At 39.7% G+C, this 27,336-nt stretch overlaps 1 protein-coding gene across 7 annotated transcripts in view; it reads right to left on the bottom strand.

Moving 5' to 3' along the window:
- Nucleotides 1–27,336, bottom strand: part of SORCS2 (sortilin related VPS10 domain containing receptor 2) — a 558,451-nt gene that overhangs the window by 235,567 nt on the left and 295,548 nt on the right. For all 7 annotated transcript variants that reach the window (XM_071808553.1, XM_071808551.1, XM_065836197.2 and 4 more), the window contains exon 3: nucleotides 10,598–10,697. In XM_071808553.1, the coding sequence (XP_071664654.1) occupies nucleotides 10,598–10,697 (100 nt within the window). The remainder of the gene's footprint in view (nucleotides 1–10,597; nucleotides 10,698–27,336) is intronic.

A 27,336-nucleotide genomic window follows, 5' to 3' on the forward strand; every position in this document is an offset into this window, starting at 1 on the left:
CAGTCTGCAGAAGATCCCAACTCAAAACCAAATCAGGAATTATGAAGAATCCACCACTCATCTGACAGCAATCTTGTGGCATGAAGGGGTGACAGTACCTAGTGCATTGCTCCCACAGATGGAAGAAACCTGTCTCTAGCACGAGCCTCAAAGAGGCCACTGTCAGGAAGGCAGCAGAAGTGGCTTTGTTATACACAAGAGATTTCCGTTTCCCAGAGCAAGAATCTTTCTCTGCCTGACAGAAACATACAGTGTGAAATTGAAAAAAAAAATTTAAAAAAAATTAAAAATCCTGGTTTATGTTTGCATTAATTTTTGATGACTATATTCAAATAAATGGGCACAGGCTGCATGAGAAAGAAATGATTAAAACATATTCATCACACAGGTCCTGCCTTTTCAGTAGAAGATTGCTGCTGCCAAGTGATGGGGCTACTGGGAATCAGAGCTCATTTCAGGATTAGAAACAGGTAAGCAAACAGTTTTGATTCATCCCATCTAGTAAATGCCACAAAGCATTGTTTTAGAGGGTGGCATAAATCAAATCACTGGAGTATTTAGCTTTCACAGTGGTTTAGGAGTCCTGTACAAATATTTGTGCTGCGACAGCAGGGCTGCAGCAGCTGCACTGGAGCAGCAGTTTTCCCCCAGCAGTGCAGGGGGGCAGCAGCCGTGGGGCTTCTCCGTGGGACAAAACGGCCATAGCAGCAAATGAAGCCCTGCTCACTTACACTGTGCTTCCACAACAACCCTGGGGGGAAAAAAACCCGCTGCATCTCTGCTCCTGATGGAGCCACAGGAGCCTGTGTAGTCAGCATGAGTGGAGGGAAGTCAAACAGCTGCAGTGAAGAGAAGCAGAATTTGACACATCAGTAGATTGGAAAATGCTACCAGAGCATGAAGCATGGAAGCTGGGACTTGTGCTGCCGTTCCATCATTGGGGAAATGAGGAGGAAACACACAGGTCTCCAGGAGATGCAGAAGATCCATCAGCAAGCATGATAAATATGTTTCCAACACACTACACCATTATTTTTGGGCTGTCTGGGGAATATGCCTACTGTATGTTGTCCTTGCAGGCCTTCTGAACGGTATTACTCATCTTTCTTCAAATACTGTTTAGAAGTTTTCATATAACCTCCTTGACATTGTCCTCATGGTTAGTTTTTGCTGCAGTTAACCCATGGGTTAGGATGAAAAAGTTCCAAATTTCCTCCCTTCTGTAACAAGGGAACCCTGATACAAGCCCCTATGCATGTTGTGACACCCAGTAAATAATTAGATGAAAGTAATCTGAACACAGGATAATTGCAATAGATACAAATAATCTAACCTTATCACATAAACCTTCATCTTGTGCATGCCTGCTTTAGCAGAAACCTGAGTCTGTTCTATAGACTTAACTGTACCCATATCATTCTAGGACAGAGCAACCAATTAAACACTGTAATTAGTACTGTAAGATGCTTGCTACTAATCTTTTACCACTTGCTCTTTACAGTTAGCTTCTCTCTCGTCTCTCCTATTTCCTTTTGCAAAGATTCAACATTGCTAATATAACCACTTCTTCTTTTTTGGTTTTGCCTGTCAAAGATTTCACACAACCCTGAATCGCTAACTATTCACTCTTCCTATGGACATCCTCTCCTTTAGACACTATCCCATATATTATCATTCGCCTCCTTGTTATATTTAATTCTGCAAGCTCCATATTGCATCAGAAAATCTTCCAGGATGACATTCTCATGCAAATGTATAGCCTTAAAAAAAGAAGTACATGATCCTCATAGCAGTTGATTAGAAGACAGTTTTAGCTCTGGCTAGGACACAACAAAGCCCCTGCCATGCTGGAGAAAAACCTAGATCTCACTCAGGTTTAGATATGTACCGAAGACACTTTAGCTGATTTTGGTTTTCCCCCTAGTTATCTCAAGCAAAAGAGGAATCAAGAAGTACCTTCAGGGCAAGGGAAACACACAACTTGCCAAGTATTCCGCACAGCATCCCTAGATTTTTCTCTGGCGTATTGCTCATTTGGGCCTAAGAATCTACATTTTAAAACGAAGAGCTTTGAAACAACAGCCTGGTCTAAATTTTGCAAAATAGCCCTTATTTTCAGACATACCAAATCAAAATCCCAGATCTTAAAACCCCTCTGGTGTGGAACATCGTGCCTTTCCCCTTGCAGCTCCTCTCTGACCAGGCACCTGCTCAGCAGCACATGTTGCCGCAGGTGCTGAGCGCAGCTTCACACCTGCTTTCTACTATATGCTCTTGATTAACTGTTCTTATTTCTCCAAGCACTGACCCTTGCTCATCATAATACAAAATAAAACCTTGCTGAAAATATGATACTTGGATTCCTTCTCTTCCCGGAATTATCAGGAGGAAAATGGATGTCTCTCAAGTGCAGAATCATACGCACAATGGTCTCTTAACACTTGCTCACAGGTCTTTTCCATTTCCACGTAAATCTTTTTTGTGTTGTACTCCCACCAACTAGTCTTTTTTTTTTGGCTTCACTACAGTAAAGTTAATTTAACATTATGGCTTTTTGGTAGTTGTTGGTCTGCTTTTATGATTAATGAGTTTTAGACAGGAAATTCATAAAAACAGAACAAAAGAATCTATAATAAGCATGCAGTAAAGACAGGACTATTTTTCCTCAGAATAATTGTATGGCTGAGCACAAAAGAATGCGAAAGTTGCACATTAGGCTACAAAATCTCAGTGGAAGGTCAACCTCAAAAACTCCAATTGAGATTTCTACGTTAACCATCAAATAAATTATAGGATGGAATAATAACACAGAATGTCTGTTCAAGTGTGCACCCATTTAGCCCACACAACCTCTACCTTGATAAGTAATTATCCTACATACTATGGCAAACCTAAACATTAGTCATGGCAATCTGCTGTTCACTTGTACTGTTAGCCAGGTTTGTTGCTTTGGGATTTTTATGGGTTGGTTTTTATTCTTTCTGTTTTTAAAATGAGGTTCAGCCTTTGACCACACTCAACTTCACACGCTCGACTATAAACTATAAACCATCTATAGGTGAAAGGGCACGGAACTGAAATAAAAAGTTCTAGGGGCAGCTTCAGACTGCATGGTTGTTTTGGTAGACACGCATACAGAAAAGTATTCAGAGACGACAATATATTACTCAACAGGAGCTGGGGAGTCCTTTTGAGCTCTATACATAGAAGACCAAGATGGTGAAATGCACAGAATGTGTCTGCAAAACTGTTTAAGGAAACCAAACCTTTCTCTATCACACTCTCTAGAAAAATGCATTCCTGGTCTACTGTTTCGGAGAGAGCGTATACTTAAACAGAACACTAACACTGCTACTATTAATATCTTTAACTTATTGGAGGTGTTACAAGGAGTTAGAATATGAAAATCACCTACGAATTATATATTGCTGATGCAGCCCTGCTTATGTATAAAATGTGAAAAAAGAAAAACTGGTTTCTCAAACATAACAGGAATCTGACAGGGAAAGCTGTAGTTCCCAGCCTCCATGTAGCCAGTATTCAGCTCAAACACTTCTCTGACAGATTCTTAGAGTTACATTCTCCATGTATGACTCGGTTTCAGTAGTGCTGCATGAAACCTCTGATTTCTATGTAATGGCTCAAAGAAAGCTCTGACTGTTTTAACCTATTTAGTTCCACTTGCACTCAATAGATTCCTAGATTGACCATCAACTCGGCAACTGCTCATCAAGCAAGTGAGAATAAAATCTGGGATTTCTGCAGAAGAGTGCCTCTCACAGCAATCCGCTTACTACAAACCATGGGTGGTAAAAATTTTCATTACTGGGCATACTTCTGGAAGCATCCAGAAAATCTGAAGATGAACTGAACAGTCCTGGCCAGAAGTCTTAAGCAAAATGATGCAGTCGGGTTACATCAGTGCTCTGGTGGTGCATCACTAGAATAAAACTGAATGCTGACACTGCTTATAAGGCAAGAAGGCATCATGGTAGGGAGATAGTGCATCACGATATACAGACTCATATTCTGCAGTTTCACAGTGAAACCTTCCTGAAGTAACTACTTGGGTTATTTAAAGGAATATTCCTTGGTTGACAACTGCTACTAATAAAAGTGTAAGATAATACTGCCCTGTGTGTTTGCAGAGGCTCTGGTCTCTAAGGAAATTGATACTTGAGTAGAATTATTCCTTACAAGTAAATGTAGTCATACTGCGTTCTGACAACTTCCACTACCAATTGTTTTGCACTGAAAGACAAATGTCGAAATGCTGTAGGACTGCACTTTCCTGTAAGTGATTACACACATTGCTCAACCCAGGTGCATCTTGGGAAATGCTTTTATAGCTGTGGCAAATACCCTTTTGCGATCATGTGTAATTTATACTATTTTAAAGTATCAGGAGTTAAAATATAGTACAGGATAGCCTATATCCTTATTACTATCTTAAGTGTTCTGCATGGTTTGTCAAGCAAGAATACACATTTGTCATCTTGCCTTTTAGTCTGGAAAAAACACGCAGCTATTGGTTATTTAGATGGCTGAGAAACGTTCAACCCATTTAACTAATAAGTCAGTGTAGGTACAATCAACATTTATTTTCTCTTAATATGGGAAGCCTGAATATACGCTGCTTAGCTGCCTCTTTTCCAGAGCATATAAACAGAAGGATGGATGCATCAGTTGCATTAGCACCAATGAAAAATAAAATATGCACTGAATGTGGGGGAAAAAAGTGTGTTCATTCATCTCCCCAGCAACATTATACAAAGAGAATTACAGCAAATGTTTAATTTCTAAACCCAACCGCATATATACCCTAAAAAAATAAATGTTGCTGATTTAGCTTAGTGAAGCTGAATTTGGCAAACTTTTGTCTTCTGTAGAAAGAATTTACTTTGTTCAGCTGACTTGAGATTGACACAATGGAAAGCATAGCCTCATACTCCATGAATCATGTGCATCACTTTTAAAACACAATTATAATGCTTTTTTTTAAAACAGACAATACAGATCAAGTTTTTTCCCCCCACATGGTACATTATGGGATGCCTGCACTATTTGACTCTATTGGCATAAAGTAATTAATGAAAATAAGATAATTACATAAGTTCCATTGTTTTAAGTGCAGGAACATCCCTTATCAACACACATCACTTCAAGGCCTGCACAGAGTAAGGTTATTTTATGTCACAGACCTACAAAAAAGTGCTTCAAATGGAGAAGTTTGCATCAGAGAGCTTATCTTCATTACCCTACAACTTCTCAATACCACATCAGAATAAGTTTCAGTGTCTTCAGCTGCAGGTTTATTCTACACTAAAAGCGGTCAAAATGCAAAGCAAATATGAATGGCATCCTTTCAAAGCATGAATTACAGTGTTGCCTTGCCTATTACTCTATTGTTTCACAGCATGTAGGGTGAGCCTACATAGTCTTTCACAGGTAGGTGCAAATGTCTTCTACTTGTGCTGCTGGCTGACTACAACTGAGCTCTGAATCACAAACAGTACAGCCACAGCTCATGCCTCCATCCCATGGTTTCATCAGAAAGGCCCATTCAGAGCAATACACAAAGCCTTCTAAAGCTCAGCTCTCAGGAGTTTCTCAGTTTCTTCTCAAAACTGGGTTTCACAGCCTCAGTCCTGCGATAACTGCAGAAACGCAATTTCTGCCTCAGAGTTCTGCTGCGTTCAGCCAGAAAAAGACCCAGACCTCAATTGTCAGAAGATTGTGTAGACATGACCTTGATACAACTCCTTCCAGATTAATTTCTTAGACCCATGAACAGTACTCGTTGCAACATGTTCATAGAAGGATAAGAAAGAATGTGCCGTTTCTTTGCATGGTTTTAGCAGGGTTTATAAATTCCTTCCACCTGCTAGTTCAAAGTCCCCAACATTCCTGTAGTTTACCCTGTAATTTTGTTCTTTTTTTATACAATCTCTTTTCCATGGAGCACTATGTGAAAAAGAATATATGTATCCTCCGCATCTGCTAATGCAGTTCTTCATGAACAGCATTATAATTCTGTGGAATTTTAACTTCTTAAACTATGAGATAGGGAAGATAAGATGTATAAATTTCTTTTTACTTTTCAATCCATCTTAAGAAAATGCAAACTAGAGCAATTCATAGGGATTGAATATTTCCAGTGCAATTTCGCACTTGTTCTATAAAGCTCACTTATAAGTCCATTGGTCTGAATGGTATAATTGCAGCTTACAGAGTAGAGGCACACTGAGTGAAACTCTATACTGGCAGCGATAAACTGAAGAAATAATCTCAATCGAAAACGTAGACTAGAGCCTTCTAGCAAATATTTTATCTAACTGTATTCCCAAACAAAAACTGTCTTCCATCTCTTTGTCTTTGCAGGAAGCTGCAGTGAGACTCTGATCAGACCCACAATTGTCACAAAGTCATTTATAGGAACCTCCACAAGATCACTCAGTCTTATTCTCACAATTACAAAGAATTATGACTTTAACAGGATGAACTGCCTGGAGTAACCCATGTTTCTCCATTTACTGTGGAGGGAGAGAGCTTGAGTAGACACCTAAATTCTACAGAGCTGAAACCAGGTAATGCTAATGCTCTGATGACACTGAGGTGGAAATAATAAGCATTAAATTTGCAGTATCAGTTCTTCCACAGTTGAGGTTTACAATGGGTAAATGGAATGAATGCGTAGAACAATGGTGTTGTGGTTTAACCCGAGCTAGCAATATGACCACGGTAGCCACTCACTCACCCCCCACAACCCCCAATAGGGGAGAGAATCAAAAGGGAAAGGAGAAAATTGGATTGAGATAAACACACTTTCATAAAATAAAATAAAATAAACCCTAATACACTACTAGTAAATATGTATATAAAATAGAAATTAAAGATACTCAAGGCAAATCCTCACAAACACGCTGAGCAGTCATTCCTAGAACACAGCACCTGGTCCCCAATAGCGAAAAAAGAGGAAAAAGGCAGAAAGTTTCAGAGGCCTCTGCAAAATGGCAAAAGCTGAACTAAATGTCCTGCACCAAAAAACTCCCCCCGGGCTGCGCCCCAGAGAGAGAGCAGAAGAGCCAACCGGAAAGTCCCAACTCCCAACTTTCCTTAAATATGAAGTATGACACTAATGGGATGGAATACTCTTATTGATAAATCTGAATGTCAGTCAAGCTCTACCCCATCTCTGCCCTCCTTCCTCGATACCTCACACCTGTGGGCAGAGTGCTCAGAATGTCCTTGGCTCTCAGACCAGAGCAATTAAAAACATTAACTCCGTGCTGGGGTGTTGTCTGCTTGTTCTCAAGACCAAATAATGAGCATGATGGCATGGCTGGTATAATTCAATATATTCATCAGTTATTTGGATGAGGGAATAGAGTGCACTATCAGCAAGTTTGCTGATGACAACCAAGCTGGGAGGAGTGGCTGACACGCCAGAAGGCTGTGCGGCCATGCAGAGACCTGGACAGGCGGGAGAGTTGTGGGGGGGGAAATTCAATGAAATATGACAAGGGCAAGTGTAGAGTCTTGCATCTGGGCAGGAACAACCCCAGGTTCCAGTATACCTTGGGGAATGACCTGTTAGAGAGCAGTGTAGGGGAAAGGGACCTGGGGGTCCTGGTGGAGAGCAGGATGACCATGAGCCAGCACTGTGCCCTTGTGGCCAGGAAGGCCAATGGCATCCTGGGGTGGATTAGAAGGGGGGTGGTTAGTAGATCGAGAAAGGTCCTCCTGCCCCTCTGCTCTGCCCTGGTGAGACCACACCTGGAATATTGTGTCCAGTTCTGGGCCCCTCAGTTCCAGAAGGACAGGGAACTGCTGGAGAGAGTCCAGCACAGAGCAACAAAGATGATGAAGGGAGTGGAGCATCTCGCTTATGAGGAAACGCTGAGGAAGCTGAGGCTCTTTAGTTTGGAGAAGAGGAGACTGAGGGGTGACCTCATTAATGTTTATAAATATATAAAGGGTGAGTGTCACAAGGATGGAGCCAGGCTCTTCTCAGTGACAACCAACGGTAGGGCAAGGGGTAATGGGTTCAAACTGGAACACAAGAGGTTCCACTTAAATTTGAGAAGAAACTTCTTCACAGTGAGGGTAACAGAGCACTGGACCAGGCTGCCCAGGGAGGTTGTGGAGTCTCCTACTCTGGAGACATTCAAAACCCACCTGGACGCATTCCCGTGTAACCTCATCTGGGTGTTCCTGCTCAGGCAGGGGATTGGACTGGATGATCTTTTGAGGTCTCTTCCAATCCCTAACATTCTGTGATGATAGCTATGAAAAATAAAGGTTTCTAACTGCACAAAAAAAATTAACCCATTTTCAGTCAAACCAACACAAATGGTTATTATGCAAAGCATTCAAAAATCTCCATCACTATTTTTTATCCTTGCTTTCATGCCTATTCCCAGTCTTTAAACTCTAAGTGGTAGCATAGGACTACTTATACTTTAAATTTGAAGTGCATGCTCAGTTTTAGTACACACGGTCAGCATTCCAGCACACTCTCCATTTTCAGCACATTTCAAAAGATGTGAATGGGTTGACAAAAACCCATATCATAATGATCTGAATTCTAGTAGCAGCAGGAACCAGTGAAACCCTGAGACTTTTGCTCAGCTCAGAAAAGGGAGTCAGAGCTCTAAATGTTTTATCCTACCTTATTTCAAGCAGGCTGAGATGGATGGATGAGGAGACATTTTCTTCCATCTTTCTAAATAACTTCTGTGAAATCAGCTGGTAGTCTTATTTAGTGTCCTAATCAAATGCCCAGCATGAGAAAAGTTGACATAAGGACTGACAAAGTTCTGATGACATGGAGACTTTGTCCTTATCAGCCACATGTGACTGCAACATCTCCAAGGCCAGTTTAATGTTGTTGGCTACAGAATTTAACTCCAGCGCTTTCACTTTTCTGGTACCATGCATGTGTATATGTATGTATATTTTAATGTACGAATATCTATCTTTGGCATAATTTACAGGTCACAGAAATCCTGTCTGCTCTGCTGTTTTTGTTGTTTTCATATTAGTGAATAAAAATCTTTGAAGAAGCAAAATTCACCATATAGTGTATTTAATGACTACTCAAATGGACTTTCTGTAACAAATGGATTCCAATATGATACTGGTTTACTAAGCAGAGTTTGTATCTAAGAACTCCAAGTTGTCTTGAGCAGAATGCAGATTTTTCTAAGACAGGGTTAACATGAAATTTTTCTTAACAAAGGTTTGTCCTTCAGGCTTGAAATTCAGCAATGATCTTACCGCCATTTCTTCTGCCAGACAACTGGTATAACCACATTGTTACTGACTCCTCTGCGCTTGTGCACACGTTCGAGTGGGAGAGCTGGGAATAATCCTCCACAGAGCTCTCATCCATCTCATACTTTCAGCCTTTATTCCAGAAACTAAGATGTGCAAATATTTTTTTTTCATTCTTTTGGATTTGAAGTCACCACTAGATCTTATCTCTGAGACACACAATCTACAGAAACTTTGTGCTTGGTGGTAGTTCCACCTCAAGAAACAAAAAAAATCATTTCTGACTTTGCAGCAGATTAAAAATACATTACCGAGCTCAGCCATAGCATAGCTTGGGTACAGAAACTCCAGTAACAATTGCAAGAGAAATAAAATATGTACTTAATCATCCAGCCAGCCTCACCGCGTTCCACTGATTTCTGATTAAGCAGAACAGACGGATAAGCACAACTAACATTGACCTTCCAATCAGTGGCCTCTGCATGAAATCAATGCTTCTGTATCACAATGGAGTTTAAAAGCCCTTATCAAGAGAAAATCCTGATTTCAGGAAAGACCTACTGTGCTTGTGTTATTCACAATGTATTTCACGATTCTTGCCATTTAAATCACGGGCATTTTCCAGACATAGAGGGGTTGTTATTGTTTTGGGGCTGTTTTTATGGAGGTTTTTTGTTGTTGTGGTTTGTTTGGTTTTCCTCATAATCTATCTTCTTGTTGCTTCTAACATAACATTCATTGTAAATACACTCAATGGGTCGATTTCACTCTTGCTCATGAAGTCCACTTAATGTTTCTGTGCTCCAAGAAAAGCTTTTTGGTTCATTAATGATGCAGGGACTCTTTTTAAGAGTTCCAAGGAGAGGGGTTTTTTTTTTATTTTTTAATTAAGGTTTTACACAGGATAAAAATAATTCTCAATGACAGCCTGCCCAATCCCTATGCTTTATATAAGGAAATGTGTAAAGGACTTGAAAATTGTGCATAAAGGATGAAGAGGTCGACTGCTAGTTTCACAATTTAGGTGGATATGTGAAAACATGCAGGAGTTGATTTTCCATTTCTGAGAAAAGCTCCACGGAAACTCCATTTCCAGGAGTCAATGGCCTCAAAAGTCTTCCTAGTCCCTCAAGGCATTTCTTCTTTTCTAGATTATTCAGCAACAATAAATATCTCACTTCCATGTGTCGCAAATTCTCCTAAGGTGACCTGCAACATTGTGAAAACCACTTCCCTATATTTTGAAACCCTGTAAAACACACTTCACAAAGTCGCAGTGTCTCAGTTGCACTACAAAATGTCTGTTTCTTTTGCCACATACCTTTTTTTTGTTGGTGGGACAAATGTAGAAATTGTCAATAACAGTGGCAATCCCAGGCTGTAGATTCAACTTTGTGTATAACGTCCCAAAATCTGAGGACCTGAAAGAAATCAAACATATGTAAGAGCTCGCTTCTAAAGGCTTCAACATTGAAATTCTAAGAAACAAACACTTTGTAGTAATAACTATCTATTTTCAATGCTTCTCCGCCGTCCTTTTGTTCTTTTCAGTGCTCATTAGCTAAGAAATGAGAAGAAACCTGCCAGTGTTAAGAATATTTCCCTTGGTTTCAAAATGTATGGCTAGTTCTGTCTGTATTTTACAGTTCTGTGTGGTGCTGGTTTTCATTCTGACACTGCACTGTGCAGTGAGAGAAGCACAACTCATCCACCTTTCCATCACCACCCACAAGGTGGGAAGGAAAGAGCTAAGCAGAGCAAAGGCTCATCTGCAAGTGCTGACAGCACCTCCTCGGCTAGGCAGAAAAAGAAGAGCTGACTTCAGAGCCCGGCATTGCAGAACAGAACTATTTGGCCTGAGATCTGGAAGACTCGCAATGGATCTCTACCTGAATTCACACTTAATAAAGGTGTCCATCTACTCCTCCAGTGCTTTGAATGGATAAAAACAAAGTCATTACTTGGCCAGCAGTATATCATACACACAAATCTATAAATATTTAAGATGTAGGCACTCTGCAGAAATTGTTTCATATTCCAGAAAAACCTACAATGATGAATGGCGTCTGTGCCTTAAACCCGTATCTGCAATGACTGGTATAAAAAGAATGCACAAATAAAATGCTAGTATGGGAAAACGTTAGTGAAAGAGCAATTCACAACCAAAATTAAATCACTTTGGATGAAGCTTCCTTTTGTTCTATATAGGATCTATATAGCATCTCAGGCACAGAACTATATGCCTGGATCAGGTCCCTGAGGGACATCAATAAAGAAGGGTTCACATCTACCTTGCTTTTGTTCCCTCTCTATCAGTCAAAAAATGACCGGGCATAAGCCTATGACACACAGACCACACAGCCTGAAGTTGAGAGTTTATCTATTTTATAGTGACATCTGAATAGATTTTATTCTTTTTTTTTTTCTTTTTCCCCCTCTATAATGTTGCTTTGCCTGCAGATATGCAGGAAAAGTTAATGGAATCACAGCAATTCAGTTTTGACAATTATGGAGAAATCAAATACATACAATTGCATTGCACTGGATATTCAGTACTGAGCTAATTAAAATTCTAAGAGGAATAGGATGGACAGTGCTAAACCCAATTTGCTAGAGGACTTTGACAGAAAAGAAATTAAAGCAAAGACAAAAATACTGACTTCAGCCAGATGTACTGAAATCATGCAGAACAAGTATGTATGATAGAAGCAGAATATACTCCGTTCTCTTCGAGGGAAGAATATCAGGTTGAGTGGCTTGCCCAGTAATAACATCCTGAAACAATTCTCTGAACCTTAAAGATGATCCAATTTACTTTGAAGAGGCATTTCCAGGATTAATACAACAGGACCACTGGAGAGTGACAGTGCAGGAGGGACGGCAGCGACTACTGTATCAAGGAGCAGGCAGTAAACCCAAAGAGGACAAGACATTTCAAAGATAAAAGGTTCAGCCTAAAACTTCCTCTCCTAATTCTCAGGACTTATAAAAAGTACTACAAAGAAAAGAATTAAGTTGTAACAAAAAGGGTACGCTAAGGTAACTAAGGTATTTTCAGACAACGGTAGAAAAACTACATAGTTAAAAATCTTTTATTTTCTGGTAGAAATTAGCTATCTTAAGGAAAGAAAAAAAAAAGAAAAAAGAAACACAAAAAAAACCCCAACAAAACCAAAACCATTCCAACCTGAGATAACAGGTTAATGTATATCCGTAAAGGTACAGCACGCCTAAGAACAAAGACCAAGATAGGCAGGAGATCTGGGAATCTATGGAAACATTTATTCAGACTCCCAAACCTTTTTTACTACAACCCGGCCTTAAGGGAGCCCAGGAATGCCAGCTGCTCTTTGAGAGATTTACATACAAGAGGACATAGTCCAAAAATTGGTTTTCCAAATCTGCAATAATCCACCACAACTTTAACTTGAGATACAAATACCCAGTTCCTGACTCCGCATATATAAAGAACGAACATTGTGTAGCACACAGCTATAACAAAATTCCCTGTAACTGCGGTATAGACAGGGCTGAGGAGGATGAATTCTGGAATCTCAGAGCATGCCTATTTGTACCAAATTCATTCCATTAACCAGAGCAAGGAGCTTAAAGGTTGATCTCTTAAGATGGTCTGTGGTACTAAGCGACCTGGTTGCAGTTAGTGACCATTCTGGCTTTCCATGGGACAATCCAGGGGACACAGCAAGCTGCTGGTATCCATGGGCTGCTTGTTGCTGCTGCTTATCCATCTGTGCACCAAAGGCTACAGATTGTAGGGATGGTTCTTACTACAGCAAAACTCGCTGGAGGGCTCAGGAAACACATTGTTCAGTATTCAGGTGATAGGCCACTCAAGGGAGGTAGGACCATCAGATGCTGCAACAACATGATTATTCATGTACTGATGCAGACATCACACAACCTGTTTCTGACAGGGCTTGTAGCTGAGTAACAGCTTCTATGAAAGTGTGTACACCTACCGAAATATGTGCCATTCTTTCATTCATTTATTTTTTCTTCAAGGGAAAATAACTTGTCACTGTAACAAGTGCGTGTTGAAATAAGAACTATCAAAATCAAACAATGATATTACAGCACAGACAGAATTGTGTGTTTTTAGCTTGTCCTAATACTGTGAGCTCAAATGATAGTTGGGAAAACGTCCACGTGGTATAGAAATGCACTCTGATGAAATAAAACTTCCAAAGCCCCTAAACTCTGAGAAAATTTGGGTCTCATCCTTAAAAATGTAACTTTTTAATATTTGAGCTAAAATAAATCCATGCCTGACATAATTTGAAACTGTACGTAAACACTAAGTCTGGACAACTTCCAAAAGAAATATCAAAAAAGAAGAAATTTAACAGATACCAAAAGAGACACAAAGCAAATGCTTGCCTGTCTAAACTTCACCATCATTATACAGCTCTCCACTGACAACTCACACCAATTATTCAGTATTCCTCACTGTTAGTTTGCTTTCCAGATTATACTTAAAAGTTTATATTAACATATAAATAAGAAACATTAAAATGTATATAGTGAGATGTTACAGAAATGTATTAGAGAGATGAAAATTGCATTCCCCAGTCAAATCTAAGACTCAGAGAAAATTTCAGTTGCAAATGCTTCCTTCCCTGTTTTCTTTTATTTTTTAATGAATTGAAGAGATGCACTGGGAAGAGAATTGTTGGAACACTTAACACACATTCATTGGATTTCCTCTGCTTTTGCTTCTTGAAGATTAACTCGAGCCCCATTCTAGCCAAATGAGCCATACTGTACAGGCTCTATTAGCTGAAAATCCCAGAAGACAACAATGAAGAGATTTCAAATGAGTAATAGATTACTTAACTAGCAGCAAAAAGAAAGCCTTTAGGAAAAAAAAAAAAAAAAGAAAAAAGAAAAAAAGTTAAAAGATCTGCTGGTTTCTATTATTGATAAGTTGTTGAAAAAGAAAGAAACTGAGACAAACATTACAGAATCAAAGAAGAGTGGGTCTGCTCATAACACTCACTTCTTCCTACTGAATTTTCTCCAAACTGTGTTGCAAATGTTGTCTTCTCGCCTTCCCCTCCTTTTGATCAGAGGAACAATCCAGTCTTTACACCATGGACTTTAAAGTGCCAGAGACATTCACACAGGTTCTTGCTCTATCACAGACTTATGTCTACCAGCAGGATTGCTTTTGTGTTTTGGTCCCTCACCTGAAAACAGGGACAACAGTATCCCCTATACCTTAAATGTCTGTAAGAAAAAGAGATATCTATAGGATAGTAATGAAGAACTGGCTGATAGAGTATCTAAAACATATATACATCAGAAGTTAAAGGGCAAACGCCAGGACAAACATACTGAAAGAGAAGTAACCAGAGAAATACCACTAAAGAAGTGGTACGCTAATGCATCTTCTTTACTTAAACAGCATAGACGACTTCAAGGGCTCTTACACACACAATGTGAAATTTGCAGAGACTTCAGTTAGCCTCATAAAATCTTTTTAAACAGTAACAACAAGCCTCCAAAACCCCAGAGCCTTCCTTCAGAGTAGAAACACACTGTAATGTTGGGTTCCAAGACCTGACTCATGTATTTAGGAATTCATGCAGATGAAAGTCTCTTCAAAGGCTGCAGAGTACAACTCCTAGCAATCCAGTTAACAGATCGCTCATCAGCTATCAGCTCTGCTGAGTACTTTCTGAAAATACCTCTCTCTGCTTTCCAGAAAAGTTGAGCCTTTTTCAAGTTACATGCTTTTCTTCTCAAAAACAGACATATAGAAATGTTTCCTCCTTAATCCAGTTTTACACTAAAGAATCAATGGCATAGGCAATGGCTAACAGATAAACAGTTTAGCAGCATCACATTTAGGCAATACAGAGTTTATCTTTTTTCCAAAAGCAGTACAAAGATGAGCGTATCCTGGTTTTACTTACAAATCCATTACTGATAACATTTATTGATCAATATGTTGATAACATAGATAGTTTTAAGAACTGCAGATTGTCACAACAGCCTTTTCCGTTGAAGTGACCTGCTCTGTAATGCCCTGACAAGTACAGAATGTCGTGCAACTCTGCATTTATACAGTTATTCACTCCTATTTTACAGATTTTATGTTCACATGAAGAGCCCTACAGTCTCTCTCACTACATGGGAGCACAATAAAGGAGAGGTGGCCATTTGTAGTGGCTTTTTAGTGAGCTGTAAATATGTATTTGATTGTGAAACACTGACTCAAAAAAATCCACAGAAAAAAACCCCAAATGAAACCAAAACACTGAACATCTGTGTTCCTATCATATGAGTACTCAAGGAGGATCAAAACACCACAAATTCTAGAACTGGACATTGGTTCAATACACTAAATATACTCTACTTAACTGGCTGCACTGAGGGGCAAAACCAGTTCTCTTTAGCTGATGATAAAAGCAAGGATTAACCTGCTAGGTGACTTCAGAGAGTCAGATGCTTCCTCAAGAACTTATTACTTCGCAGTAAGGAAAAGGACACGGCCTTATTTTGTAACGTACTTAAAGTGACAGAAGACAAATGCTAAACGATGCTACTACATGTTGGCTTCTCCCCAAGGGTCTGACAAGCGCTCCCCTGACTCTACTCAGTACCTGGGCTGACTGTGCCCCATTCTGGCACGCCAGGCTACAACTTTCTATCCTGATGTTGCAATTACCTGTTATGAAGCTCATATTTTCCAGGAATCACCCTGTCTCAGAGCTGTCCAGACACAAAGCATTGCACAGTACAGGAATCATTCATGTTTTCTTATGAGGGAACATGGAAGGCGATAAGCAGAGGCCTGTGTATGGATGGGGGTGTTACTTGGTGCAGATATTCAAGTTATAAAATATGTACTCATGTACTGTATCATGTTTTCCCTTACTGGTATCTTCTGTCATGCATTTACCATGTACTGGTTTTCGTTAATAAATTAATCCATACAATATGCACACACACGAACTCCAATTGTTAGCAACACTGTGTCTTTAGTATATAGTACATATCTTTCAGTGCTGTATTTAAACATTCCTACTCTGCATAGTCTCACTGTTCACCACCACAGTTACCTTTTGCAGCCCTTCATTAGTCCTTCAATATACTACAAACAACCTGCTCATTAGCCTATAATCATGCTGCTTATCAGTTACATTTTCAAGCTCCTCATTACTTTGCTGCACAGCTCCAACCGTTAGGTTTTATATTTTACAGGCCTGCGACACATCGCTTTAGCTTCTATTAGCTGTAGCCATCACCTTTTTCTCCCAGAAACTGTTGGTTTAGGTAGGACACCTATTTTTAAACTACTGCCTTGGTGCATTAATTCCATCACCACCACACAGCACTTGTCTTGGGAGGTGCTGCCTGTAGCCACGCTTGCAGTACACAGATATTTGTGATGAATCTGCTCAACCATGAAACAAGCAGTGTCACAGTGACAGAGCAGACAAGACACAGCCAGAAGACGGGGTTATGCCTTACTTCTGCAAAAAGGAAAAGCTCTGTGTTATTTCTGCCTTTCCAGCTGTGCAGCCCAGGAGCGGCTGGGGCGGGCAGTGGGGTGCACAGCCCCCCAGACACAGTCACCCCAGGGGCACCTTAAAAATCTCCCATCATCGTCCTACCCCAGACACTTGCTCCTGGCAAAAAACAAAAAGACTGAAGTTATCCATGATGAAATGAATGGTTTTGAAGACTTGCTTTTAACCTGGATCGTTTCAGCAATCCTGTTTACAGCTCAGTCCCACAAAGAGTTGTAGTGACCTAAATAAGGGCGTAAAAAAAGAGAAAATAATTGTGGGAAATAGGGAAAGATCAATTTCTTACCACGTTTTCTTTACTGAATTCAATGTATCATGTAACTAACCATCACTGTGCAAGCATTTATCCTAAGAAACAGTCCTGTGCAGATTTAGTTTCAGAAGCTGCAAATCCAGCAATTCACTAGTAAGTCTCAGCAAGGACTGGAGTATATCATGGAGCATTTGAGGGGTTTGCTACTGAGAGACAGCTCTGCCATATTAAAAATATAAATAAATACCAGAACTGATAATTCACACAGTGCTGCAAAAATGATTAATGTTAATCTGGGGTTTCTCGTACCATAAAAATGCCAGCTGGATTAGAGTACAGGAAGAATTTTACAGTTAGGTCTATATTTTTTAATAAAAACACTTTCCTTCACAAGCTCAATGTATTATTTCTGGAAGTACTGTGTTGGAAAAAAAACCAAAACAGTGGCATAACTTAACTATTTAATTGCTACCTCCAAAATAAATTAATACTTCACTTCCTATATAGCTTCCTTGCACCAATTTGAATAACCAACCTTCGGAAAAAAAGGTGTGTTTGTCAAAAATTTAGGGAAAAGAAATAAGAAAGAAAAGTCTTTGGTTGTAAAATGCAATTTTCCAAAATTACGCTTACTAACTATATTGCCAGAAGTACTTCCAGTACGATTCCTCTTTTGCGAGTGCTGTGACTGGAAATGAGTAATCACAAAAGAAAATTTCCCATCTCACATACTTGTGTTCTTTGGGGAAACGCGATGGTTTAAGAACATTTTCTTGAGGTTTGTAAGAAACATTAAAACCTCCACCATAGAAAAATGTGAGGTATTTCCCAGAGCCCAGGCTTTTTTATTTAAATCACTACATACAGCTGAAATATTTCTGAAATAACTTCATTCTCAGTCAGGCAGCTCCTTGGAAGGCAAGAAGGACGTTGGGATGTATGAGAAAAGAGAATTTTGCCTTGTGCTTTCTGACCAGAACAGCAAGTTTTCTTGTGATTGTTGGATAAATCAATCCAGTTACAACAAGAACATTTAGGAAACTAAAAAAATAACAAACAAACAAACAAACAAAACCCCCCTGATAATAATTTAATAATTTATATGTGCACATTCACATGCAATTATGTATTTCTCTAGTAATGGGCTCTGCCAACAACTATAATAGCCAGCTACTTGCTCTTCAGTAAGCGGACCTCATCCTTAACTCCATTTGTACACGTTTTTGCTTTTGCTGCTGAAGTGCTGACCTCAACTTTATGATTGCTCTGGAGGAGTTGTAAGGGGGAAGCAAATTATATGGCCAGGTTGTAGCACTTTATAAAAAGGTAAATGAAGTCAATGTTTTGTCAGTAATTTGACTGTGCTACTCTGCACCTGAACCAAATGCTTGGCAGAACTAAGGGAGTAACCAAACATTTTTATAAAGAATGAAAAGATCCCAAAACAGTAAGCAAATGCAGATAAATAGACTCTGGAAGGTATCAAGCCTTACGCTGAGCATATCAGAGAACTATGAACTGCCCATCAGCTCTCTGGTTTTTTTTGGCATGCTTCTCCAAAACTACTGGTACACATCACAGATGGAGCCTGGGCAGTGACCAGATGCAGCACAAGTTCATTGAGGATATCAGTTCCCATGTCACCTGTGTCAAAGGAGTGATTGTTCTAGGTTATTGCAATCACATCAGGAACAAAACCTTTAAAAGGAATTTTAAGGCGTCATTTTTAATTTCTCTGCTGCACCAGAAGTCCACTGTCCATGTCAAAAACACTGTCCGCCTCACCCACATCTGCCCATAAATTATGTTGGCATGATGTGTCTGAAACCATGAAAACTCAGTTAAGTAAGATCAAGTTTTCTTAACAGCCTTTAAAATCACAGTGTGTCTGTGCCACCTGAACCGGCAGTTTGCAGAACACAGTGGGAACGCCTGCATTAGTGACGGGAGGAGGCAAACCTGAGGATGCTTCCACTGGGAGAATTCAGATGCTCACAACCACTTCAGCAGGATTTGTTTCTGTTACTCACTAATGACCCCAATCGTAATCTCCTAATAGCCTTCTACAGTTGCTGACGCTTTTTTTTTTTTTTTCCTAATTTATTTTGTTTAGAGCTTTCAGCAGCCAAATTTCTCTTGCAGTCATTCTCCTGTAACTGCAGTGACACCTGGAGAGGGCCAAGCCCATCAGCTGTACTTTGGCCTGCTGTTGAACTTGGCAAGCCAGCAGCACATAAAGCCCCAGCAGATGTTTCTGCTTTTATAGCAGTTCTTCCAAACCCTTGGCTAGACATAAATACAAAATAGATCCAGAAAAGAGACAAACAGTGCCACCATCACAGCTCTTAAAATTAGAAGGCAGAACCAGCCTTTTCTGCAGGACTCTGAGAGACCATTAGCAGCAGAAGGCTCCATGTAGTGTTCCCATAAATTATGCAGACAGATTACGAAGGCCAGACACAGCAAATGCAGCACATTTTGCTCTGCATCCCAGTTTGCTAGGAAACAGAATCCCCAGACAAATACACACATTTACATATGAGTTCCCAAACTGAGAAGATCACACTTCATAGCAACAAGTGCAGGAAGCAGGTGGTTTTATGTCCATTAACGCCTGCATGTGGATCTGCAGTGCTTCTACACCATGGCAATTAACATGCTAAAAATAAAGCAGCAAGGAGGTGATCCTTGGCAGAAGTAATCCTCAGAATACATGCCATGCTGGATCTGTTTTGCAAAATGAAAGGTGCATTAAGGCGTGCTCACAGCTGACATTGTGCTTTACAGGAGAGGGGGCTGATATATGCCAAGGCGACATGCTAACACATTCATTCACTCAATGATGACTAACTGCTCTTAACAGAAGCTCGGTCCATTCTAAATTGTTGCCATCTAATTTCAAATGCAAGTGAAAACAACCTACCATAGAAAAAGAATAGTTCTGTACATTCAGAATAACACGAGGTGCTCAAGAAGCCAAAAATCTGGAATTAAGGGAGACTACAGAGAGGAACAAAAAGTGATGCAGCATCTAAAAATGAGTTCTTTTTGCAGGAGTCAAGGTTATTACATGTTCTCCTGCTTCCTCTAGCATCTACCATTCACGCTCAGATGGAGCTGCCAGCAGAGGATACGGCTCTGCAGGTCTGGGGCTGCCGGGGTGTCTTGAGGTCTCTCACTGAGGCTGGGACAGCAGGAGATGGGCTTCTTCCCTGCAGGAGCCTGGTGGTGGTGGTCACTAAGGGTCACCAAGTAAAGAGCTGCAGTTGAAGGTTAGAAGACTTCACAGCTTCCAAGATAATGGGAAAGAGATGCATGGGATCATGACAGATAGTTTGTAGATGACACAAAACTGCGAGGAGTAGCTGATAAATCAGTGTTACATCTTGTGGAAATATGGGAAAATAGGAATCTCATGAAGGCAAACAAAATGTGGTTCAAAGTCCTGCACCAGGAGAGGAATAACCCCATGCACCAATACATACAGGCTGGAAAGTATCTTTGCAGAAAAGACCCTGGGGGTCCTGGTGGACATCAAATTGAACATTAGCCAGCATTCTGCCCTTGCAGCAAAGAAGGCCAACAGTCTCTGAGGCTGCACCAGAAGAGCATTGCCAGTAGGCCACGGGAGGTGAAACTTCCCACTCAGCACTAGTGAGACACATCTGCAGTACTGTGGTCCCTCAGCACGAGGGAGGCATGGACATACTGGAGTAAGCCCAGCAAAGAGCTACCACAGTGATGAGAGACTGGAACATCTAGTGCAAGGCTGAGAGAGCTGGGACTGTTCAGCCAGGAGAAGAGAAGGATCAGGGGAAACCTTATCAACGTGTATAAATACCTGATGGGAGTGGGTAAAGACGAAGTCAGACTCTTTTTTCAAGTTCCCAGTGACAAGACAAGAGGCAATGGACACAAACTGAAATATATTAAACTTCATTTAAGCATAATTTTGAAAAAAAAATAAAAAATCATTATCATGAGGGTGGATGAACACTGGAACAGGTTGCCCAGAGAGCAACGTGCCAGAGAGGCTGTGGAATCTCCATCTTTGGAGATACTCAAAACTCAACTGGACAAGGTCTAAAGCAATGTGCTTTGAGCAAGGGGGCTGGGTTCAATGATATCAAGTGCTCTCTTCCAACCTCAACCAATTCATGATTCTGCAGTTACTGAAAATTACATTAACATGATTTATCTTTGTTGAAGATACTATATAAGAAAAATAATCTTAGGCAACGAACACAATCAGAGCATCACCAAGTCACAGAAGGAACTTATCTGAATATTTTCTAGTCTGCCCTTCTCCCAGCTTCATAAAGTAAATCTACACGTAGATTTATCTTGTGTTCAGGCTGGATCAGACTTGACCTCCAGATATGAGCTAACTCTTATTCTATTTCTACAAACTCTCATTATCATCATGAGACAACAATCAAGTGAAAAAGCCTCACAATACATCTTAAAGACACACGTAATATCTTGACTATTCAATCCATCTGATGCCCTATCACATGTTGGCATTTTATATTTTGTCTGATTTTTATTATCCTGTGTTAACAAAAATGAGAGATCTGAGTCATAATGTTGTTCCTATACATTTACTTAGTAGACAAGAGGAATGCCTTCTTCCAGAGCCATTTGTCTTACTTACTTTATCCTACTATTAAACTCATAGATTGGCTGTATTTAACATTACCACTGATTGATGTGTCTGTAACATCACAGATTCACAGAATGTTAAGGACTGGAAGGGACCTCGAAATATCATCCAGTCCAATCCTCCTGCCGGAGCAGGAACACCTATCTAACCCTGTAGAATGAACGCCACAGAAGATTTAAGGAAGTGAAACACAGTGGCACCACACAACATGCTAAAAAGTTCCAAAACCACTCAGCAGAAAGTCTGAGGAAAATGACCTGGCTTCTGAGTTGTGCATTTGCCAAATGCCTTGACAGTGAAGCTTGCACTGAAATGACATTGTTTTCAAGGGCTGTAAATTAACATCCTTGAGTTGTCAAATATTAAAACCTGATAATTCTTAAATGAAATTTAACCATCTTCCTTATTTTAGTTACTTGAATATATCTTGTTCCAAAAGTTTTGGCATAGTAGATTTTTTTCAATTTCTGAATTTCAGAAGTGTTAAACTGCAGAAGACGTTCCCCTACAGGCATCTACCATATTTCCAGACCAGACATAATAGTTTTTCATCATTAACTACTAGTTTAAGGATACCAAAATGGATGTCACACACATATATTTTCCAATATACTACTTTGTCATGTTCTGATCTCTTTTCTTTATTAAGAAGTTGCTAGTAAAACTGATTGATGGGTAGTCTTATTGTACCAGGAGGACTTGTCATTCAACTCTTTGACCTTGTCTTCACACTAACAGTCGAGTGTCTTTGAAATCTGTTTACTTCAGAATTTACAAGAGTATTAATGACAGGATGTCAGCCCTTCTCAGGTTTGAAAAGATTTAATAATAGTAAATGAGTTTGGACAGTAGGGTCATCTGTAATGTACTCTAAGAAAGAAAGACAAATTTCATTTTTCCACCTTATGATTAAAGACAAGTCAAACAATTCTTCAACCATTTTTTATTCTTCAGTGGTTTTTTTATTGACAAACAACCATTATTTTTCTGAGGCCAATATAGGCCACGTTATGTGAGAACAAGAAAAAGCTAAACCATCAAATAAAGGGCTTGACTGATGCAACACTCCTTCCAGAAACAGCTACAGAACCTAAAAAGCTTAGTCATCTCTTCTTGAGCAAGCTCTGGGCAAATTTGAGAAGCAGCCTACATGATTCAAAGCTGGTTTACCTTTTCATAATTATGTACGATGTACAGAAAAGTGCTATTTGTCCCTCTGTCACTAACATGGGACGTGCATTCCTGCAGTTCAGATTCGTGAAAATGAGACATTTAGATTTAAGGAGGGGTTTGGAGGAAGGAAATATTTTCTGGTGGTATTACTTTAGATCCTTCATTAGCAATGTTACATAAAAGAATTACAGATGGCAATAATTTTCTCTTGTGTTTGCCAAAGACTCTTTGCTTTGCTGCGTAACTGTCTCAGGAGGAAAACTGACCTTCTGTTCCAACTCCTTCCAGTATAGTTGCACTCACCATATTTACCTGCTCACAAATGCATCTATTGTACACCAGAAGATTAGTAAGAATAATACAAAATATGATAATTAGATGACCCATCAAATCCCAGAGAAATTGTCCTCCAACATTAGCGCTGTGTCTCCAGGAACTGACTAATCCAGCAGAACAACGAACAGTCACGTCACACCTGTATTTGCATTGGCCACATATGGCCTATTCGGCTGCTATGTGTGGACAGCATTTTGATCAGCACTTAAAATGTCTATTTTTTTTTTTTTATTATGGCTTTTGGATCTATCTCAGATTCTCCTAACTTTTTGCATATTTTACATAGATAAATAAACGTGCATTCAGCCCAACTGAGCCTCAGATTCCTCAAATATTACAAGAGGTCAGAGAAACTTCTGGTTTAGCCTCAATAAAGCATAAAAATAGAAGAAAGTTGATACCTGTTGCCTCTAAGTCACTGCAGGATGTACAAGCGAAGGATATTACCATATGATCAAAGGAAGCTGTATATGATTATAAAAAGAAGTAGTAAAATAAGAAGTGGTTTTGAGTCACTTATTCTGTTAAGAATGCAAATTAGAAGTACGGGATATTAGCTGATGGATTGATAAGAAATTTCAAGTGATTCCAAACCATTAAGTTATTCACACTGGTATTCAAAATCTAATTACTTTCAAGCCATACAATAGAGTTGGTTTAATGGAAAAAACACTTTATGAGTAACCCATGAGTCATGCCTACTGATTATTATGAGGTTTTGGTTACTTATCACTTCAGCTTTATGGTTTTACTAAACAACAACAACAATAATAACACCACATTCAAACTCTCATATCTTTACGCACATGCTGTCAAGGGTAAGAGGGAATAAAAGAACATATGTCATATTTTCAGTGAAGTATCTTATAGAAAATACAGCTTGGGTTATGCACATTGTAGGTAGATTTTCAGGCTTCAGTTTTTTGCTCTGCAGTTGTCTCTTCAAGTCTTTAGGAATAGATTTTGGGAAAAAAAAAAAAAAAATAAGCTTTGTTAGTAAATGTGTCAAATGGCATAGAAGAATGTGGGAGGGAATTAGTTCTGCTGTCCCCCCATCCCTCGAGCAGCAGACACACAGAGGTATAATGAAACAGGAATGGAGCAGGGTCATCCATGCCTTGAAGCTGTACTGAATAAGCAAGTGTCGGGTATACAATAACTAGAGATGTATGTGATGTCATCATTAGAAGATCTAAGGTCCTGAGGAGGAAAAGATGACCTGTTATCCTCTGCTGCCCACCCCATCCCAACTTGTCACTTCCCTCAAGCCTCTCCCGTCAGCTCAGGAGTGCATGAGAAGCAGAGGAAACTTTGCCTTTGGAGATAGCTGACCTTTAGTAATTACATTTCAAATTATTATCACAGCACCAATTGCACACACAGTCTTTCTTTTATACCTGTCTTTTCTTTGCCTTCCACATCAGAGCAGCATTGTTTTTTGATACTTTTTCTTCCCATTTCATTCTTATCTTTTGGCAATGATTACACTAGACTCTGTATGTAGCATCAGCAAGGAGAGAGAAATGCATTATTCCTTATTTTGAAAGCTGAACATCCCAGGCACAGATTTCATCTAAATTGCAGGTAGAGCATCACTAACAGTACTGATAGCAATATCAGGTATCCTTGGCACAAGAATGCCTATTTGTATTTGTTTTGGAATTTTGTATTTTGCTCTCTTTTACCACACTGGTGCTTGGTGTCAGTTTACTGTCCCATCTCGGAGAAAACACATGCTTTAAATATCAGGTACGTCATCTGCAGGCAACTGGTCCCTAAAATTTGGATAATTGGACCTCTGTCAGAATATTTCAAATATCACAACATACCTGTAATGTAATTCCACAGCTCAGCTGTGAAACACCGGCCAATGAACTTCCAGACCACCAGTGGTCCATAGCCACTATTTGTAAGCCATTACACAGGGAGCTTACAGATACCTCTGACAGCTATCACTAAGTATTCAACAGTTTTGATACTCTGCCATCAATTCTGGAGAGAAAAATAGGACAGATGGCTGGAAAACTGTTCATCTAAACCTACAGTACTCTGCTTATTTAACCGTGTCATCTCCATGTACATAACTCTGGACTTAGGCTGTCCTCTCTGACTTCACTTTCCGCCCTCACCACCCTAGTTTCCACCCTAGCTCTGAGAATGGTAGACAAACTACATTTCCTAAGAAGGGTAAATATTCTGCAAAGATGTATACAGGAAAAAGAGCTGCTGAGAAAGAGAACAGTCCATCATCTAAGTCCCAAATAAAAAGGCACCTAAGTAAATCACTTGCAATCAGGCTCTATGCTGTCCATGTATATGAGCACTAAACTCATCTCAATACAAAAGAATATCACAGAACGTTGCACTGTATTATTTTTTCAGACAAATTACTCTTCTGTTCGTAAATTATCTGAAAAATCAATAGTTGTCTCAGATTATTTGTTAAGTCATTCTTGACCTGTAGTTTGTTAGCTATAAAATACCTGAGCTCTGACAGGGCAGAAGGTAACATGTCAAGTTAGTTTTTGCCTTATCAACTTGCAACTTGTAAAATCAGGCTTGTGTTCTAAGCATTTGTGATTATAAATTCCAATTGCTATCCTCAAGTATTCTGTAATGCGTAGCTAAAATGTATTGATTTGGCAAATTTTGTCATTTGCTCGGGTCTGTTTGTAGAAAATAAACACAGGACAGGTCTAGACAGGATTGAAAGAAATTAATTCTCAACTATGAGCTAATATTCACAGAAAACTTGCAATATTATGTTGCTCAGCTCAAGCAGGACAAGAGATTCAATTACTCATGCAGTTTCTTTGAGGTTTCTGTGCAGCAAAGCCTCGGCTCCCCAGCCCAGTGCCATTCGCTTCTTCTCCGAAACACACTCAAATACAGTGAAGACTTCTAAGGGAAGATTAAGGCCACAGTCAGTCCTCCGTGTTTCACCCTCACTGCTTCCACAATGGTATCATTTGGCTTGTCAATTAATCCTCATTGTGAGAGAAATGCTGCCATTATTGCTGCTGGTTTTTGGAACAGGCTCTGCATTGCAGAAAATATTGTCCATCAAATCACACCATCCACAGAACAAAATTATGGTAGCTTCTAAGCTCAGGATCAGCACCTGCAGACAGAAGCACAGTACCACCACTCCTAGAAAACACTCAGAGTTAAAAAAAAAAACTGATGGCAAAAACCGAATTGGCTCCACATGCCATAAAGTCCATGGTAACAATTAGTAGCAGAGTTGATTCTGCTAAATGCCTCATTGAGTCATAAGTACACATAGGAGCGCAACAGAACTTGCAGGAGACGAGATCTTCTGACAGCAGTCCTTCTCAGTCCACAGAGGTTTACTGCAGAAGCCATTGTTCCTCATCACTTTGTGCTCCAGAGGAGAGTCACTTGCTCCCTCTGAGCCAGGTAAATATTCCAGCTATATCCTTCCATATCTCCACCAGCTACCACTATCCCTGCTGATACAGAACAACAATACTTTCCAATTTAATAATTCATTCTCTGAAGACTGCTAGAAAATGTAAATGTTGTTTTCCTATTATCAGTCAACACGTAGAGATATTTATAAACATATGATTTCATCCTGAAATCTGCTTATCCAAGTGGTTAAGAATCATTTCAATTGAAAACATATTTTCATTCAAAGCAAAAGTTCTTTCCATAATCAGAAAACATTGTTTCTTCTCCCCAACAACCTGAGTCCTACTCAGTGTGCAGGGGAAGCAGTTCAAAACCACTTTGTTGGTTCATGAACCATTTGCAATAGAGTTTTCTACCATTTAACAAGGCCCCTCAATTAATTCTCACACACTGCATATGCAGTAATGCATGTCCTTTTGCCTAACTACTCCCCAAAGATTCTGCTCCTCTCTCTGAAACTAACAGTGACCGAACAGGACTAGACACGATAATATGACTCAACAGAACTGTGAGACACGCGAGCGATATGTGCTGCATTTATTGGAGATGCAAAACTGTCACCATACCTGTCCCAACAAGTTTATTCATGGAACTAGTGTTTCCTCATCTGGTCTACATGTGTACCTTTTTGGCAATGTTTTGCC

Source organism: Patagioenas fasciata, chromosome 4 (genome assembly GCF_037038585.1).
Source record: "Patagioenas fasciata isolate bPatFas1 chromosome 4, bPatFas1.hap1, whole genome shotgun sequence".
Lineage (NCBI taxonomy): Eukaryota > Metazoa > Chordata > Aves > Columbiformes > Columbidae > Patagioenas > Patagioenas fasciata.